The following is a 21042-nucleotide window of genomic DNA, read 5'->3' as shown; positions in this document are numbered from 1 at the left end:
TCCTAATCTTATTCCTAATCTGCATCAAAGAATTTACTCCTCTATCCAACTATAGGTATTATCTACTGCTGTCTAAAATACAGTTAGTATTTCTAATAGTATTCTGATTGAGATAAGGAAAAAAACACTGAAGGTTACTCATGAAAGCGCTTTTCCAATGCTCCTCATTGGTCAGAATTATAAGTTTTAGCAAATAAACTCACTGTTTCAAATTATAGGAGAACCTGTGCCAGCATTGTATGCGTTGATTAAAAAACATGCATTCACATGTGCATAGGAAGCTCCAAAAATGGATATATCCTAAACAAGAAACAGGAAATAATGTGACCTTCATGGCAACAAATATTCAACTGAACACAGAGATTTTAAGCTGTTTTAGGAAAATGCTTGTTTCACATTCACCAGTTTGGAGAGGGATTCCTCTTCAGCAAATGTAACTACATCAGCTCTCCAATGGCAGATGGCAGGAGTGATCATAAACAGAATGATTTTACTTTCTGGTCAACATCCAGTCGTCGGGATTATTATATAGGTTCCTTTTTCATTGAAATGAAGGAAGAGCTGCATCTATTTCTTCATTCACATACAAAATATTTAGGAAAAATTAGCAGGAAACTCTCATAGAAACACAGCATCTTCCCTCCCACTCCCTGCCTTAGCATCTTGTACAGCAGCCTGGGAAACCAAAACAGGTCACGCACTGAAAAACAGTTTTCAGAACAATTCATTAAGAACACTGAAGAGTGCTTGTTGCATTTATGTTCTCCCCAGATGATATGTTGACTGTACATCATATATGCAAGCCCTCATTCCTCACAGACCGAGTCCCCAGAGAGAGTTAAAAGTGAGAAGACACATTACTCATCCAAGTATGAGAAGTTAAAAACGTTCAGAGGGGATTACAAATGTCATTTTTCCCACTGAATCTGTTTCACGCTAAATCCTCTTCACTGCACACATTCTCACAACTATCCCCTTTGGCTGCACAATCACAGAACCATCTCAAACTCAGCTATCTTCCTTGAGGGAAATGCAGAACATTTCTCTTGTTTTCAGTGTGTTGGGAAAGACATGGAACTTATAAAGAAATTGTTTCTTCTCTCTCATATTTTTACTCTCACGTGAAATACCACTTTTACGTCCTGCATATATAGGAGTTGGGTAGAATTGTGATTTATAGCACTTGTTTCACCCACTTTCATTGTAGTTTTTTTTTTACTCTGAACAATTTTTTTGTTTGTTTTGTTCGACTTTGTATTTAAATTACTGTTTTTTCTCCTACAGTGTATGAATTTAAAGATGGAATTGTGTGACAGTATTTGTTGCAGAGGCCTGTTGCCAGTAGATGGCAGCATGTGGCTGCTTAGCACACAGACTGCAAAAATTCTTACAGGTGAAACAAATTCTTATACAAACAGCTGGGGTTTTGTAAACCCCTATCCCTACATATCTTTCCAGCAAAATACTGCAGCCATGTCTCTTACAAAATCCTTCAGGACCTGAGTCAAACTGTGAAGTTTTCTTTGATTTTTGGTTTGGCGTTTGGTTGAGATTATTTTTTTTCCCAAACAAAAGTGCAGCAGAAATTAAAACATTTCTGTAAAGCAGAGATAATCTGGACAAAGTCTCTTGGTACAGATACTCAGAAAGGTTTGTAAATTTGGAATTCCAGCCCTGTATCTGAAGTTCAACACATCCGTTCTAGCAACAAAACCAATTCTTGTATCCCTGCCTCTTCACAGTTCTTGACTACACAGCTACACTGCTATCAAACACCACACACACATATATAAATATTTTCCCTCTTTCCTACCTGTATAAAAGGATGCAGCACTGTATCCAGGAGTGTACACCTAACAAAATTTAAAATAATGAATTCCAAAAATTCACTCCTCTCTTCACAGGTTTTCATATAATAATTTAAATTGAAACAAATTCCAAGTTAGTACCATGTATGTATTTCATTCATTCTAAATTCCTAATTCTTTACATTCCCAAAACCAAAACGGGCTTGAGAAAATGTACATAGCTATTTGCACTTGCAATCTACAGTTTGCTTCTCTGAGTAAGTAATTATATTAAATGCTGTGGGCAACATAAAAAAAAAAAAAAGTGTATTTCTGTATGCAAGGTTTATTTCAATTTATATGATGTGGTTTTTTCAGGTTAGGAAGTTTAGGGTTTTTACAGAGGATAGAAACCTCCTCTCTCCTACCTGGATATATACCTTTTACTTTCTGACAATATAGAAGTTTAACAGTGTATTTTTCAGAAAATGTTATGAAAATGCTAAGAATCCACAAACAGCTCATGCATCTCCTGTGTCGTGTTGGTTCTACAGCCAGAATTACTTGGTCATTTCAAAATAAATGTGAAAGAAACAAGAACCTATTTTAGGTTGCTGTTGTGTTTTTCTTACCTGACATGATTTCATTAGCCTTATTCTGTCCCTCAGCAGCAGCAAAAATTCCACTTTTTCCTCATTGCAAGTAGGAGCTGCTTCAGCACTGTGGGGAAAGAAAACCCTTTTGTCAAACAACATAGTGCTTTTAAATTACAACATATCACACAATTGATCTTAATAAAAGCAGGCCTCAGAAGGGCCCTCTGACACGTGAAAGCTCATAGATGTTTTTAAAGCAGCAAGTGCATTTGTGTGGAGCCTGTGAGAGTAGTGGACACGGCTCCCATGCCAAGGCAGGATAGCTGGAGCGCACAGCAGCAATGGAAGCACTGCCTGCGAATCCTGGGCTCCTGGGGGGGTTCCATGTGCTTGAGCCACAGGCTCCTTCAAGCCTCTGAGCTCTGGGCACCCAGATCAGGGCCTCTCCCTACCCAGTGCTGCTGCTCCAGGACTCCCAGTGTCTGTCAGGAGGAGCATGTGCTCCCCCAAGCTTCCCCTGGCAGTTCCTCAGATTATCTAATCTCCAAAAGTCCATCTGTCAAGGAACAGAAGTTGAAACCAGCTGCTCATCCATGGGGAGCATCACTAGGCTATTATTGCCACAGACAATCTCAAAAAGTCCAAATTTCAATATGCCTTTGATATTCTGTGTGCTTTGAGTTGCAACAGATGAACTACAAAGAAGGCTGCACAAACCCTTTATATTGCTGAGCAGTATTAATGGAGTAAAATTATGATGGGATTTAAAGATCCCAAAGTAATGACAATTAAAATGGCATCAATTATAGAAAAGAATGGCAGTAAAAGGTCTGCATCAACCTAATACTGTAAATACAGGGAAACACAGGACATTTTCCACTTCTCCAGGTTCTAATGCTGCCACAATATATCCTACCTGCAACTATTCTTTGCAGTTTCTGAGCACACCTTACATACAATATGGCAACTGACAACACAATTCTTTACGTCTTTGATAAATATTCTTTCCATCCTTTGATTTCCTTTTTATGACCTCTTTTTCCTCATTACTTTGCCATTAATCTCTATTTCCTCTCTGACTTCTCTCTCCAGGTGTTTTCTCCTGTATTTCTTCAGGTCTTAATAAATTTGATGTAAAATAACACTGGGGGGAGGGAAGGATCTTCTCTGAAGCAGCATTTAACAAAGATAAGGTTAAAAGAGGGGCAACGGGATCTAATGTCATTATATATTTAAATAGTGCTAATAGTGCATGAGCAGGCATGCCAGAATCCACCAGCTGTCCCTAAAGGTACAAGCCAGCTTTCTGCCTCCTCACATGATAGCCCAGTTTAACCTCTGCTGGAACATAGCTCAGCACAAATAGATTGTAAAACCTCCTTCCCTACAACCAGTCTAATTTATCTGCATTCAGAAATGTTCAGAGTTTTTTCTGTAAAGTTAGAAATTACACTCAAAGATACAGAAAATTAACACAGCAGAAGTTTAATAGTAGAGCTAAAGCAGAGTGGATGAAGTAGCATAACAGAAGATTCTTCATAGATATCTATATGTACATGGAAGATATATCTGTATATTTATATATATAATCTAAATATTATATCTATACATATATATTATATAATAAAACTGATATGTAAATAATATTTCCTGTATGGACAAACTACGATACCATCATAATAAGCAGAATTTGGCATAAATTTGAATGTGAATTCATACATGGGAAATAGTTCTGGATATAGAAACATGCAAGTAATAAGACACAATTTAGCACAGGCAATAAGGTAATTGTGCTGTATCCAGCCAAAAGAACAGTCATTGAGTTGCAGGTAATGATATCTGATGTAGACAGTTTCAAATGTTTAGGTTAATTGGCAACTAAATGCAGCTAGAAAACATCAGATTTATGAGGAGTCACATTCTCACTCTCTGACCTCACTATTAAGAACCAAATATAGGACCTACAAATGAGAAAGAGAATAAATTTCCAGAAAAGTGTGTGAATAGGAAGAATATATTTAATTTTGGCAATGTTCATATGGATGTGCAGCTTCTAGTGTTTGCAATCAGCTTTTTCAGGCTACAACATGTAACACTTTTCTTGACTGAGTCTGTGTCTAGAAAGGATTTAGTGTTGTCTTGGATAACCTTCTGAGACAAAATGCTCCCTGGCAGCCTGTTGTGCCTGTATCTCCCAGTTTTCCTTCAGCAAAAGAAGTTTGGTATCATAAAAATTTCTCTTAAATTCTAGTCAGACAAGCTGGTATTTAAGAGAAATTACATGACTGCTCACTTATAAGCATCCTTTAGCTCCAGAGCCCTTATAATTTGTTTAGGTTAATAACATATATCATGTATCACACCTTCAGCAAGCTTCCATAGCTGTGCCAGATGCCATCAGTGGAAGATTTTGGCAATGAAGTATCTTCAGCTCAGCAATCCAACCAGACTCAGTAGTGAGTGCTGTACTGATGAAGTGTCTGTTACAGACACAGAAACTCCAGGCAAGATTTAACTTTGGAAAATTGTTGGAAACCTGGTTTGTGTGGCATTGCTGGAGGTGGAAATGAACTTTACACTTCATACACACTATAGCCAACATTATCACAGCTAGAAGGTTACAGCTGCTCCACATCAAGAACAAAATACTTCAGTCTTCTGTTTAAGCCTCCATAACTTTACTGTTAAATAAAATGTCTCAGGTTTCACCCAGTCTTTCATAGTGTATTTTCTGACACTGCCTGCATTAGGCAGCCCTTGTCCTTATGCAGGTACCTGTACCTACAAAACTATTACATTTAACTGTTTATTAAACAACTTATCAGTTCTGACACTGCCAGAAACGTTTCAAATACAGCATCTGTTCCCTCTTGTACTTTCCCTGCATTCACCAATGCTTTGGAAATGAAGCCACATCTCAAAAATCAGGCCTGGATTACAAAGAGGTAATGCAGCTGCAGAAGCCAGCAGTGATGCACTGAACTTCAAAAGCACAAAAGGTCTGAAGATTATTTTTAATAACCTGGACTAATCTTGAAGGAGAAGTAGGAATTAAAAAGGAGAAAAAAACATGAGGCATGAGATAATCAGCTTAGATAAACCAAAGGTATGATTTGATGCAGTTTGCTCTGAAGTAAAATTATTGGGTACGTAACACTCACACTCTGAGTCACTTTAGGCAACTTCTAACAGGCACAAAGAAATTCGGGAAGCAGGGGACAGACCATGTACAAACCAGTTCATTACTGTCCAATACACAAAAATGATTGCTAGGGATAATGAGCTACTAATCCAATCCTTGAGAAGTTCAGTGCTCCAGAGATGACTCCAGATGACTGCTCCAAACAACATTTGCCAGCCAGGAAGATCATATAAGGAGACTTTTGTCTATTTGTCCTTGGGACAGGTTGAACCTTGGTGCCGCAGAGCTGCCTTCTTAGCACTTGTTTTCTTCTTAGAGCTGTGTATTTTTCCATGTTTTTTTTTTCCTTTTGAATCCTTAAGCTGTCAATTATGCCCTTCTCACCAACCTTATCTCTGATGTTTCACCTTATTTCTTTGCACAGCTCTATTCTGTGTAGGTTTTTCCAGCTCTTGCCATAAGGCGAGCAGGTTTCCCAGAAGTCTTGGCTGGGGCTGCACAAACATTGCTGGATCTTGGGTCACAGACAGCTGAACCACTGGGAGAAGGGTTACAGGGACAATAGGCTATTCTGGAAAACTACTGGCATTCTCTTACGAAGAGCCATCACTTTTATTGTGCTAGGAGGGAGCAGAGAGCAGCAACACACACTTAATAAAATAAAAGAACCTCTTTGCATCTCATTCAACTCTGACACAGCAGTGAGAGCAGCAGAGGATTCACACAAAAGCAGACAGAAGTACATAACAGACCTCTTCATTTGCACTAAGAAGTTAAGCAACAATAAGCCTACTTAGGCCTGCAGATGGTTCAGTGCCTATAATGCTTGGCTTGGGTTTTAATGCAGAAATATCAAAAGCTGTTAGTGGCAATGCTGAATGACCTCCTGCCTACAGTCAGTGATTTGCTTTTAATACTGAACACGATCTACAGAGTGACTGATCATATTTTGAAGCTCATTAGGCAGTCACAAATGGAAGGGAAGAGGCACCAGCTAACTCTCTGCCCTGATGAGCAATAGCAGGATAAAAGGCTGCCAGCTCTCACAGATAAGAACTTGCACGCTCTGGGAATGCAGCAGCAAGAAAAGTTTGATGTGTGCAAACAGCCTAGGCAACATGTGCCAGATGTGGCACTGCAGGAAAAGCACAGGAAATAAAAAAAGTCATCATGGATATAACAACCTTATGTGTGGCACTTGGTCTCTCTTGTGAGATGAAAAAATTTCCATATCCTACCAGGCAATCACATCTAACTGCATGACCCCACTGCTTTGTTCAGTTGAAAAGATAAATAAGTGTTTTCCATCTTTTCTCAGGATAGAAGATGCTTAAAATGTCATAATATTCGAATACTGTAAATGTAAGTTAACTTATAAATAATATGTTATCCAAGCTATTCTTCTTGACTCCTGAAAAGAAACCAATAAACCTCTGGACAACAGGTCAGACAAATAGAGCAGATATAAACCTCCTCACTACAACTATTTTTTCTCTTTTTCATGTCCCAGCACCCATCTACTCCTTATAGTAAGGGTTGTCTTGCAAAACCTATTCTTTTAAGCACTTGTATCAATTGATTTTATCCTGAATATTGGTTGTCATAGAAGATTAACTATGGTAAGTGTCTCTAGCAAACTGTTACAAATGCTGTCAGCTTGTGGAAATTGCAATTACCAAACAAGGATCCCTGGTAACTTCAAAGCTTTTGGACATAACTTTGAAGAAATCTGTGTAGTTCAGATTTAACCTGTCTATATTTATGTCCACTATTCCCTGAAATGACTGGAGCATCACTACAGATGAGAAAGAACAGAGCACTACATGTTTATACCGATGGGTTTGACTCGAATGAAATTTGAAAAAACTATTGCAAATTTCTACTTGTTACACTTAAGTATTTGCAATCTGGCTACAACGTGCCTTATGCGATGTGAGAATAAGGAGGGAATTGAGTGATGGTACAAAATCCCAATCTTTTACAAATTACTTAATCCCACAGATTTTGTCTTGCTTAATTCATTATTTTATTGACAATATTAGCTGGCTGAAAAGTTACAGTAGCACTTGTCTCCTCTAATCATCAGATCAAAGTAGTCTGTTAAGGGTTTAATTTTGGGAACACTTCTGAAGAACGTCTTTTGATTTGAGAAAACTTTTCTCATCCATCTAGATATTTTCTTGTCTTCTTCCCTCCTGATTCCACTCAAAAGAAAAGAAAAATTGATCTGTCAAATCTTTCTTTCTATAACTCTGAAACTTTTAAAATTGGTGGAAGCTTTCATGGGTCTTTTCAACTTAGTTTTACAACCATAAAAAATTGACAGATCTCTGCAAGAAAAATGAGAGCATGATAGATTTGTCAAAGACTCAGTGGATAAAAATGAATGCAATAAGACATATATATGCCTCTTTCTGCTGTAAGTGAAAGAAAAGCTCTTCAGAGTCACCAGCAGCAACACTCTGCTCCTCATCCCCCAGTCACACCCAGTTTACAGCTTTGTCTCCCATGAGCAGAGGGATGATGTCTCCTGTTCAGTCCAGCAGCACCAGGCCTGATGATATTGATGATACCCCAAGCTGCAATTTTGGACTCCTGTACTCTCAAGGCCAACTCAGGCTGATTTCTACCACACTTTCCACAACTGAGGAAACTTGCTCCATACCACTTCTCTCAAAGCTTACATAACATTCCCTGCTGAACTACAATTTTCATACAGGTATCTATGCCCTGAGCTGGATGGTAAATCTGAGGTCAACACAGAACAAACTGTGGTGTGACCTCATACAGGAATTCAATAGGTTCCTTAAAAATCACTGCTGCCCTCCTTAGATAATCCAACTGGTCTCACTGCACCATTTTTAGACATCTTGCCCTTATTGAGATGGGTTTCAGAGCATAAAGCAAAGCTAAACAGCATTGACTGCATACATGGCAAACTTAATTACAAACCCATGCCCCTGTCCTGAGTTTCTGATCAAATAAAAAAACCAAAACAATTTCTCTATGCCAAGATTCTTCAAACCCACATTTTAATTTTTTTTTCCAAGTACCTGGTCTCCAGAGACCACAGACTTAAAAAAAATATCCCAGCAAATGAAAACCAAAAAAAACAACATAAACTACCTTGTTTCATTGAAGACTCCTGAGGCCCTCTGATTTATTCCAATGCTGAACAGAGCACCTTTGCAGCAGCTTTGCCAGTCCTCCAAAACAACTGTGCCAGAAATGAAAGTCTGCCTCTCTCACACTCTTCATCCTCAGAGGGAAGCTGTTTCTCCAGAGGGTCAAAGCATTGCTTCCAAGTTCCAAGCTCCTCAGCGATTCTGGTCTGGATTCTAAAGAAAAAGAGGCTTGTGTTGGTTTCCTCACTCCTGAACAAACCTTCCAAAGATAATTCCCTCCTCTCCCAACAGCCCTGACCCCACCTGGGCCACAACTGAAAGGGAAGGTGGAAGGAATTGTGCTTACTCTCCAGCTCAGCTTGCTGGTAACAAGGTTACAGGTAGCATCTGGGAAACGTAAATTTCTTCAAAGTGGCCCGACATGAGGAAGGCTCGAAAAATTCCCTGTTTGTCTGGGATACAAAAACACCTTGTGAATAATTGCTTTGGCTTTGTGGAAGATGATAAGGAAAATAAAGAATTTGTGACAGTTTTCAATATTAACCAATTACGTATTTACATAAGAGCTCTTGCATTTGTCAACCTGCTCTAATTGTTCTGATAACAGAAGGCACGTTCTGAATGTTTTATGAACAATTTTATCTCTGAAGGCACCAAAGGCCACTGGGACATGTGCTGGGCTGTAGCCTGGGTAGATTTAGAACAATAAAAAAAGAGTAACACAATCTGACATCTGCTGATAAACAATGTGAAAAGAGATGCAGAGCACAACGTCTTCATCGGAGATTCAAGTCACTTATGTTGGAAATTATGTAAATAAAGGCATTCTTATTTTGGCCAATTTGGCCAGAAAAAAATGATGGGTTTAAAAACCACATGGGGCCTCTTTAAGGCATAATGTGATACATTTCTCTCTGCCTCTGAAAAAGTTCACTTAGGCATGTTATTATCCCTTTAAGCTATTTATGTCCATACCTTGCTGAAACTCTATTAAAAATATTATATTGGAGTTGTCTTTTAGAACTAGACAGAGTTCACCTTGATATTAGTAATTGTACATGTTTTATACAGATATTTTCTTATCGCTCCTTATATGAAAAGTGACAATAAAAAAATGCATCTTTTAATATAAAGATTATGACTTAGAAATGTAATAACATGAAAGGGAAGTGGATTTGGAAGCATCTGCTGAACACTATTTTTTTCAGTACTAAATGAATGCAGCAGCAAATTTAATCTCTCAAGTCACAGACAAAATTTTAGCACAGCTCTGGGACTTTTTTGTCCCATATTATAAAGTCGGATATTTTTAATAGAATTACACTGCAAATTTTTTTTGTCATAATGCAGATTTGCATCTTTTGTCTGTTGGGTTAAATATAAAACACATGGTACACGTTTACAAATATATTCTATGAGAAAAGAAATAGTTAAAAAATTAGATTCTTAAAAAAAACCCCTGAAAACAGAAACAAAACTTAAAACTAAAGCAATTTTAGAGCTCAGAACCTTAGAGGTAAATTAAACAGGGTAGCCACAGCATAAATGAATCTCACATGAGGGTTCATTATAAATGAGAAAATGTTCCTTTGCAAGAAATTAACTGATTAAATAATGTATCAATTTCTGATGAGCAAAACATATTAAAAATTTTGAAGGTAGGGAAAAACCCCCGAGGGTGTTAATGCAGTCACTCTGCCCTCAAATGCCGTGATTGCTTTCTTTGAATATTTAGTTCTGCAATAACTCTAGCTGGTATGACTTTAAAAAACAATTTTATTTAATAGCTCTCTTTAACCCATTTTCCTTGAAAGCAGATTCCCATCATTACTTCTTTTCTTTAATGTTCCTTCCAAAATCTTTCCCATTTTCCTGTTTTGACATTTCTAAAATAGTTTCTAAAATTTGGAAGTTTAACTTGGGTTCTTAATGTCCCAGTGCTGAGTGTGTTGGGACTATCTAGATAAAAAATAGCTTAGCATTTAAAGATAAGCACAGACAACCAAAATAAGGCAAAATATTGACAATCAAAGTTAATTTATTTTTTAGAGGTCAGAAAGTGTAACAAACTGAGAGTCATAAAAGATCACTTGAAAAAGTAGCCAGGACTCCTCAGCCTCATTTAAAAGTACATGGAAAGGAAAAAGCCCAAGGCATTCTCTCTTTGGAAGGAAATCAATCTCCCTCAAATTAATCTCCTACTTTAGCTTTCAATATGAATGAATATTCTGAATCTTAGAGCAAATATTACTAATCAAAGGGCAGGAGAAAATGGAAGTTGCAACACCCTGGGTAAAATGGAATTCCAAAGGCTGACGTGCTCAGACAAGTGGAGAGATGGAAGTGGACACTTCTCACTTCTGAACTCTGAAATGACCAACTTGGGAAACTGCAAGTCAGAGAGAGGAGATCAGCAATAAAGCTATGAAATCAGGAATGTTATAAATGTAGAATAGCAAATGCAAACCTAATTCCTAAGAATATGAAGAGAAACACAGCATCAGCAAATATGAGCTTTAGAAATATGCAAAGCTGCTGAAAGCAACCTGAAGGAGAAAAAAAGGCTTGGAAACACTGAGAAATAGAATATGGGATAAATTAATCTGTGTTTTGGTTTGTTTTAAGGTCTTTTTTTCAGAAAGGTAGATTATTCTAGGATGACAAATATTTCATTACCTGCCTTTGATTAGGTTACTAATTTTATAGACAAAAGAAACAGAATCATTTATCAGCACTTCAGTCAAAATATGATTGGATGTCATGGAGGGAAACAAATAGGCTGGAGAGGGTGGTTAGGAAAAAGTTGTGAAGAGGGTAAGGTATGGTTTAAGAGACTGTGTTCAAAGTCTGGGAGGAAATAACTAATAGGGTTCCTCAAAGATTGATCTTTGGGACCACTGGTATTCAATAAATTAATTAGCTATTCAATAAATTAATTAGCAATTCCAGCAAGGTAGGACCTTGCTATTGAAATATGCTGCTCACACAGAAGCAGCAGGCACTCAGTAGTGTGAAGGATCTGGATAATACTTCGGAATGACTGGAACAATCCAGAGAAAATATAATGGGGATGCATTCTAGACAAGGAAAATACAGTACATCATGTATCAAAGACTCTCTTTTCAACAGAGATAAATCAGGCATTAATAACATTCCACAAGACTCCAGCATCTAGATTTGAATGTTCACCCACACTTAAAAAAAATTAAAAAAAAAATATATAGATGTTTATTCCAATGGGAACAAATAAAAGAAAAGTTTTACTAGATTAATATAGGAAATGGAGTGCTATTTCCTGAGAGAGACTGCCTGGCTCACATGATTAATAAAATTTGAGTGGGAATCTGTACCTTATAAATTTTTTGGGCTACACATTATTATAATTAGGAAGAAGACCTAATTAACATAAAGCAGTTGATTGTAAAAGGATCCAGCTATCAAATACAGTAAACTTAAAAATTAGAGGTTAGAAAGAGGTTTTCAAATGCCAGAGGTGTGAATTTTTGGAGCGTGAAACTCCGCTACTCCAAACTAGCTAATTTAAAGGCAGATCTTGAAGAGTCTCCAAAAAAACCCCACACTTTACTGTCTGCAGTTAAGGGAGATGGACAGAATGACACAGGCAGCTCTTTCCAGTCCACTGTTCCCAGTAGCTGGAAACAGAGTGAGGAGTGTTAGGACTAAGAGAAATTAAAGTTGACGTCAATGCTTTAACTTAACTCAGAGGAATGAGATTTGAAACTTGAATTGGGGTTGAAAACGGATGGGTTTGTTGCTAACTACAGGCATCAAACTTGTTTGTGTGGACAAATTACTTGATAAAGGAACAAAAATTACTACTGACTTTTTGCACAAGCATTAGAGATCATGTATTAATCAGGTATTTTTCACTGCCTTGTAGCAGCCAAGATGGTTTAGCAGGATCCTGAGCTTTTAGTTTGTTTTTTTTTCCACAGCTGGCTCATCAATCCATTTCTAAGGAAATTAGGATTACTTCCTGCAATATACAACCATTATTTCCTGAGATGAACCAACTATCAGTTATTGTGCCTTAAAATTAGACCAGGAAATTTGCCCATCCCTGTTTAAATGATGTTTGAAGATCATGCTAACACGGCAAAGCAAGGGAATGCAAAGCACAGGCCTTCTATTCTGAGCCACCACTACTGTGACTTTTCTGGCAAGTAATGCAAATAACAATAATTCTTAGCACTTACTGTGCATGATGCTTCTTATCTTCAAAGCGCTTTACAATTATTTACTGCTACTTAATCTGGAAAAAGTATGATTTCAGGCTGGCTTCTGGGATCTTGTGTGACAAAGTTAATGTCATTTGCATTGACTCGGTATTTAATAGGATAGAACTGCAGTACTTTAGTTTCAACGCTATTGTTCCATTAAAAGCCAATTACAGAAATTCAGCTTTCCCCTGAATTTATAGAGCGCTTTTTTTTTTTTTTTTTTTTTTTTTTTTTAAATACAGACCAGATCTACCTAAATACTTATCCGAATTGAGCATTCCCAATTCTGACTAGAGCCTTAGGAGCCTTTGGAGAAGCGACTCTCCACGAGCGGGGCCGCGGTACCGCCTGCGGGCGGCAGAGGGCGCCCGAGATGTGTCCATTCGCCACGGGGCCCCGAATATCGAGCGCAAAAAAAAAAAACAATTTCGGCACCACACAAAGTGCCGCTGCTCAGCATTAAACACACGCATAGCAGCGTTTGACTGTTTTCCGTCCACGCAACTTTTCGGGTTTAAATTCTAATACGGGTAAATCCTAACGTATTTTATTCTGATCGTTCTGCATTAAACAGGATATCAAATGGTGGCACTAAAATGACGTCGGGGCAATCCCAAGCTTAAGTGCGGTCTGAGTGGAGAGAGGTATACCCAAGAAGAAGGTTGATGTAAAGCTCAACACGACCAAGCAATGAGCTCTGACAGCCCGGAAATTCTCCCGTGTCCCAGGCTGTCTCAAAAGCAGCATGGGCAGCAGGTCGAGCGAAGGGATCCTGTCCCCTTCCACTCTGATGACACCTCACCTGCAGCACCACATCAGCTCCGTGCTTACTTCAAAGATACAAAGGACATGGACCTGTTGGAGCAAGTCCAGAGAAGGTCACAGAGATGTTCTGAGAACTGCAGCAGCTCTGCTCTGCAGCCAGGCTGAGAGAGCTGAGGGTATGCGGTCTGGAGAACAGAGGAGAGGCTCTGGGGAGACCTCAGAGCCCCTGCCAGTGCCGAAAGGGGCACCAGGAGAGCTGGAGAGAAACTGGGGACAAGGGATGGAGTGACAGGACAAGGGGGAATGGCTTCAAACTGACAGTGAGCAGAGTTAGAGCAAAGATTAGTTGTTCAGAGAAAATGTGGCTGCCCCATCCCTGGAAGTGTTCAAGGCCAGGTTGGATGAGGCTTGGAGCAACCTGGGATAGTGGGCAGTGTCCCTGCCCCAGGCAGGGGATGGAACAAGATGAACTTTAGATCCCTTCCAACACAAATAATTCTGAGAGTCTTTGATTCTATGAAAAAGAACATTTGAATACTGCTACAAAAAGTAACTACCTGAATTCCATTATAATGCATTGACTTGGTGACCATCACTATTTCAGTTTTCTCTGAATCTTTGAATCTACTGCAAATGAACTAATTTTAAGTTGCTCCCTTTATAAGTAAATTCTTTTGCTATAGATAAAGCATTTTGTCTAAACTCAAATGAGTGATTGTGACTTATGGCTCTTCACATGCACCTGATAGTTTTTACAAGACACCTTGCAGCAGAGCTAGGAAGGGAACCAGTGGGATGTGACCAAACAACCACAATCACTATCTGGTAAAATCGTGGCTGCTCTCATGTGCCACAAGAGGGATTGCAAAGCTGTTTCCACTGACAAGGATTTTAGCAGTTGAACATACAAGGACTGTCAAAATGTAACCTGAACATAGACCTAGTGAGAAGATGAGGCTGAGAATTAAAAGGAAAGTAATTGACAAATGAAAGGCAGGGTTTGGAAACTGAAACCACTCCTTGTACTTCAGCCTGGTGGCAGAGAGCTCACATATCGCACCATGGAATTACTGATGAGCAAACATAGGCACTGTCAGGCCTGACACAGGTGTCACTGCTATGGTGGCACTGCTTCAGCCCAGGCTGTGTGTGTGGTACACGTGTGCCAAACCTGGCTAAATAAGGTCACCATTCCACCCAGCCTCCTGCACCCAAAACTTTATTTCCCCTCTCGAAGTTGCCACCTTACACGGTTGTCACTCCTGCAGCTCAAAAACACAGGGTTCAGTCTGCTCATGGCTATCTCAACAATGGATCTAGAGAGTATTCATTAAGTTATGTTAGTAAATTGATCTGACCCCAGTGACTTATTGGGAGAAGAGGCTCAGTGTCCCCGGGACAGTCTGGGTGTCCCCGGACCGTCCCACCGTGTCTGCTCACAGCCGCGAAGCAGAAACACGTCGGGTTTCCCCACACGGACCGTGGCGGCCCAGCCGTCTGCGGGTGCCGGGAGGCAGATCCCCATAAAGAAAGAAGTTGTGACAGAGCGCCCTATAAAGCCGGGACCGCGGCATGGCCGTCGAGTCTCTTCCCCCTGTCTGTGCTTGCCCACAGCGGCACGGCCGGGCATTCCAGCGCGGCTCGCAGAGCGCACCCAGGCTCGGCGGGGCGGAGGAGGGGCCGCCGCCGCTTTAAACTTGCCGTGAGGGCCGGGCCGCCCCGCCCGGGGCAGCGGGGTCCGCTCAGCGCCCCCGGCACCGCCCCCGGCACCGCTCCCCTCAGCCGCGGCTCCGTGCTGCACGGAGGGCGGCGGAGCGGCGGGCCCGGCCGCGGGCTGTGAGGGGACCCCGCCGTGCCCCGCGGGGGGAGCCGGGCAGCGCCGCCGCCTCCCGCCCGCCTCAGCCCGCCTCCCGCCCGCCATGGCCGCCCGCCGAGCCGAGCGGCGCCGAGCCGAGCTCCGCGGCAGTGCCGGGCTCTGGCCGCTGCCTGGCAGCGCCCCGTGAGCGGGGACAGCGGGCGGCGTGTCCCTGCGCTCGGTCCTGCCCCCCGTCCTCCTCCCGGAGCGGCGATGAGCGAGACCCGCGCCGGGGGAGTCGCCGCCTAGACCGGCAGCCAGGATGGTGCCCCTGCAGCCCCTGCCCCTCGTCGTGGTCCAGGGCGTCCTCCAGCTCGTAAGTCTCCGTCCCTGCGGCTCCCGGACTCTCACGGAGGGTTTGGGGACACCGGTGCCTTCCTCCGGGGAGAACGGCGGGCGCGGTCCCTTCTGCAGCCCGGTTCCGAGCAGCTCCCCAAACCTGCCTCCCACAGCCCCTAACATATTCTTGGTTTTCTCTCTTTTTTTTTTTTTTTCCTCTCTTTTTTTTTCTTTAATTTTTTTTTTCTTATTTTATTTTAATGAAGCGGTTTTGTCTCTGCTCGCCCCGTTTGGGGATGCGGGATGCTCGCGTTCCCGAGCCCAGCGCGGCCCCGGGGGCCGGGATGCGCCGGGAGCTGGAAAATACCGCGGGCAGGGATGGGAGGGATGTGTGTGTGTGTGTGTGTGTGCCGAGCATCACCGAGACTGCCCGCTCCCGGAAAGTTTTCTGCTGGCCTCAAGCGCCTTTTTTTTCGCGTGCAAGACATAGCTGGGTGTGCAGGTAGAGTCACCTGCGCTCGGGAAGCTGCCCCGTTAATTTCGTCTTGCTGCGGCGAAACACCCCAGGCGTTTCATTAATTTTTATCAGAAACTGTGGGACACGCCGGTGTTGTGCTGAATATTCCGCTGCATGCGGTGGGGGAATGCGGGGACTGACGTGGTGGCAAGGTGAGATGTGCGGACTGCGAAATTGGGAGCTGTGAAGGGAGGGAGGCGAAGCGAGGTGCGCGGCTGGGGACGGGCGAGGAGCTCAACTTCTCCCACGCCCAGTGCCTCGTTCGTGGGGCGCTGATGGTAGGAAGCAAATGGACTGATGCTCGTGTTCATAAAGAGGAAAAAAACGCATTTGCCAAAGAGTTTGGCCATCTTCGCTTTTATTTCGAAAAGATTTTAACTTCACTAGCTGCTTTGGGGGGAGTTTTGATGTTACTCTCATAAACACCTCTGCTGCAAAAGTTATGCCTCTCTTCCCCAGCTGCCTTGGACGTGAAAGTTTGTCACGCAGTAGTCAATAGGGAGTGTGTAATAAACCTTGAAGGGATTAAACACCCTCCTTAAGAGCTGGAGTCTAGTATTACAGCGTGAGGTGATTGATTAGTTTTTGAGGAAGCTTATGTCAAATTCTAATCCGGTTTTGGATTGTGCTTGTCGTGTAATGTTTTTTGCTCCAGCACTTTATCATAGCAGTGAAGTAGCGAGCTGCAGCCCTGCGATAAGGCGCACATTTCTTTCACACTCCCATCCTTTTGGACAATAAAAGGCTGTTTACATTCTTCACATTCTTGCAGCCCAGTTTCCAACTAAACAACGCGCAGGGGTGAGAGATGGGAAAGGAGAACAGCAAATGGATTACAAAGTTGCTGAGCAGGAGGGAACTAAATAAAAACTCCTTCCTCACACCTACAACCTCACTCACTCACACCCTCCTTTTTTCTTCTTTTTTTGTTTTCTTTTTTTTTTAAGAGCTATCAAAGGGATCAATTGAAACTTGTACCGTGGGGATAGGGTTTGTTATGCGATGTTTTATGGATGATGTTGGGAAGTTGCTTGCTGTGAGTGAAGACTGACTAAATGAAGCAAAGTTGCTGCCTTGAATCAAACAAGAATCATAAATAGCCAATGCAGGTTCTCAGGTGGATGTGGCACTGAGCTCACCCAGGAGGATTCATTTTTTCTGCATTCTTTAGATACAAACCAACGAGATTTTAGAGTCAATTAGTTTCATAGCTTAGGTAAGTTAGTTTAAATAATAAAGCAAAATGAGAATGTGTAAGATTTGTGAGGCATTTTAGGTGTACCTTTTAATGCTAATCTACTACTAAAAAGGTATGTAAATGCATTTTGGCATGCTCTTACCAGAACATCCAGTTAAAGTTAAAGCTTATAAATTAAGAAATATCTGATGTTGGTGGTAATGCACTGCATGCAAGTCTGCTATTCTTTGTTCTCCAGCCAGAATTTGGAGGGACTGGTGGCTTCCTGGAATCTGATTAGCAGGTTTAGAAGGGAGGCATTGGTGTTACTGATTCTTGACTTTTTCTTTCCTTTTTTAATCAAAAATCAATGTAGATAATATTAGTAATACAGTGAAGGCTCAGCATTTCAGCCTTCAGAAAAAAAAAAATAAAAATCCTGGGTTTCAGTGATGCAATACAGCAGCCTTTTAGTAAGCCAGGAATGCTACCATCAACCCCTTCCTGATGGGGCAGTCTTAATTTTTTATAAAATCGGAGGTGTTAGAATGGGAAATATTTTGGCACTGCCTTTCAGTGAAGGGAGAAGTGCTTTTTATTTTAATAGATTGAACTTCAAATACTGTCTTTCAGATATCAAAGTGCGCTGTCTACTTACCCACCTCTTAAAGATGCATAAATTAGGATGAAATCCATGTGAAACTTCACAAATTTGAGGAGATTATGGCAGTGTCTCACTGAGTTTCTGAAGGCAGTATTAGGTGATTCTTTTTAGGCTGTATCTAACATAGTCCAGTCAGAAGTTAGTGTTTAGTACTTTAAATGCAGCATATATGTATTTTTGCAGCATGTTTCTAGATTATTATTTGGATTAATAGATAGGGTACCAGTATGCATGCAGCAATAGCACATACATATTTCCTAAAATATTTTGCATATTTGGAGATATTAAGCAGTAAGGAAGACTGCTGTTGAGTCAGGTTAAGGTGCTAACTTGCTCCCGTATAAATACATTAATTTTTAAAGCCAGTTTTACCTTCTGTTGACAATATGGAACAAAACAACAATTTGGAATGCACAGTCTGTGCATGTCTGGGCTGTTATTGATAAGAAGATGAAAAATTACTGTGTTGTGTTATCATTAATAGGTGTGCTTGCTTTACTATTAATTTTCAGTAAGCTTTTCCAATTGTCACATAATTGCTGAATGCCCTGTTAGTTATCTCTTTGGAAGTAATGGAGTTCTACATGTTGAGAATTGAAGTAAGTGAAGCATTAGGATAATGCAGTTTATAGAATCCCTGCTAGTGTTTTGTTAAATGCTAATTCCCTTCCTATAGGGAATCTTCTTGTGGGCTGGTGTTCTGTGTCGGCTCTAAGCTCAGCTGCAGTTAACAGAGAGGTTCAAGGAAACAAATTAGGAGTGGGGAGGAAATGAAGGGCTATGAAGTTGGGCCAGCAGTTGTCTGAGTCGTTTTGTCTTTGCAGCAGGGATTTCAGTGTTGGCGTGATGCTCTGCTCTCCCTGGAATGGCAGTGCTTACTGTAAATATAGATTTGGAACAATTGACTATCATTTAAGGTAGATTTAAAGAGCTGTAGTTCTTGAGATAGGTTTTCTCTTTGTTCCAAGTGATTGGTAGTAATAGAAGCTATTATTAGCTGGGAAGTGAAAATGAAAGAATAGGGAGAAATAAAAAAATAAAGTGAAGAATCTAACGTCTCTAAAATCAGGTTTTTATGTGCATTGGGGCCAATTATGGTTATTGTATCATTACAGTACAGATTTGAGACTACTTCAAAACCCTCATTCTGCTTCTCCTCCAGATCCAGCATGTTTGGTTTTATGTTTATGATCAGTTGCAAATTTCTTGACATTGTGGTACTTGTTTTAGGTGATGACCAGATACTTCTAACAAAATCAATCACCAGTATAAACACAACCTTAATTTCATCTTACTTTAACCATTGTCTAGGAAAATAAAACACTGTGCATAGAAGTGCTCCTATATTTGTTCTGCTGTTAAGTAGATTTAAGGGGTTTTAATGGAGAAGGAACTGGCTGTGCTTGAGGCTGACCTGGAGGAAAAAAAGCCCTGGGACTTTGCTGAGGGAATAATAGGTGAATATGAGAGAGAGAAAGATGATGGATGTAAAACAGCCCCATGGGCAGGTGGAGTGAGCCTGAGAGTTTACTGCAGGCAGAGGACAGACAGACTGACAGTAAATAGGAATATTCCCACAATAACAGAGTTCTACTTGTGCATGAAACGAAGGTGGATGAAATATCCGATCTTGAAGTTTTTTGTCCTTCAAGGCTGCCTGTGTCTCTTCTCCTTGCAAGCACCTGCTTGTTGATTCTGTTGTTCCTAACGTGTTTGGAAAGTTGGAATTCCTGTTCCAGTGGGAATTTAAGGGTCTCATTGGCAGTGGTTTGTTCTCAGTTCTTTGGTTGTAGCTGTTACTAGTATGTGTCTCTGCCATTGGGAGTCTAAATCCAGGCAAGGTGTTCCCAAGTTGAATTTTCTCCTTACTCCAGGCAGTTGGGTGGTTCCTAGAAGAAAACTTCTGAAATTGTAGTACAGGAATAGGCACATAACAGTAATGTTATAGTGCACTGTAATTAGAGTTCATGGCACTTTATAGTCAAGATGTGTTACATTTGTGTCATCATTATTTTGGGAAACTAAAGAAATAAAACAGAGCCTAGAGGCAAATTTCTTCTTTTCACTCAGGTAGACCAGAGGAATATTCTTCATAACTGACTCTGTCCTTCCCTGGCTCATCTCCATACAAAGGCAAAGAGCTGCTGAATCTGATCTTGACTGGCTGACGACAGAGGCATTTTTGGAGTGATGTTATTTGGAGCAAGGCAGGAGTGAAGCCTGGTCCTTCAGTTTCTGGAGCAGAGTGCTAGGGAGAGAGCTAAAGCCCGTGTTGTTTTTCACTCATTAAACTAACAAAATGCTAATCAGCTTTGTGGAAAGATTCTCAGGCGATAATGTTACTGTAGCACCGCTGACTTATCGGGTATATTAGCCTGGGCCACTTGAAAATTAGGTGATTGAAACTCCTCAGTCTTTTCGAAACCGATTCAATTTTGCCCACTGACTACTTTCAGTTCTGTCACCACCCCAGGCAAGGAAAAGACCGATGCTAAACTCCTTGTGGGGCTGGGACAAACCCTGTGGTACAGCTGCTGTTGTGTGCCAGCCTTTGCTGCCGCCCTCTGCTGAGCTGCTGTGTCGATTTCCAGGCATTGAATTACTCTTCCAGTGCTGGAAACTTCCATTTTTGAGTTAATTCTGAGTCAAACTGCACTGTCTTCTGTGCTGAATGACAAATCCATCAGTCTTCTTCGCCTTCCCCGGCTTGGTTCTGCTCACTGCTGTGAAGAAGTTTCTGGCCCTCCAGGGAGCTTTTTCTAAGCTGCGTTCTGCTGTGAGCTGCCTGCTTGCTCCCTCTGTTTCCCTGTCCCTCTGTGCTCCATGTTCCCGAAGTTTTTTTTTTTTCCAAGCAGAGGATGCTCAGTTCCTCTGGGAGAACCAGCAGCTTCCTT

General features: G+C 41.1%; 1 protein-coding gene across 1 annotated transcript in view; it reads left to right on the top strand.

Annotated features, from left to right (window-relative positions):
• The first annotated feature begins 15718 nt into the window (after positions 1 to 15718).
• NXPH2 (neurexophilin 2) overlaps positions 15719 to 21042 on the top strand; it is a 31940-nt gene continuing 26616 nt past the window's right edge. Inside the window, exon 1 of the mRNA XM_014870841.2 lies at positions 15719 to 15827. Within this exon, the coding sequence (XP_014726327.2) occupies positions 15774 to 15827 (54 nt within the window). The 5' untranslated portion in view covers positions 15719 to 15773. The remainder of the gene's footprint in view (positions 15828 to 21042) is intronic.

The sequence above is a fragment of the Sturnus vulgaris genome, chromosome 7 (genome assembly GCF_052056855.1).
Source record: "Sturnus vulgaris isolate bStuVul1 chromosome 7, bStuVul1.hap1, whole genome shotgun sequence".
In the NCBI taxonomy this organism is placed as follows: Eukaryota; Metazoa; Chordata; class Aves; order Passeriformes; family Sturnidae; genus Sturnus; species Sturnus vulgaris.
This window is presented reverse-complemented; position numbering and strand designations above follow the sequence as displayed.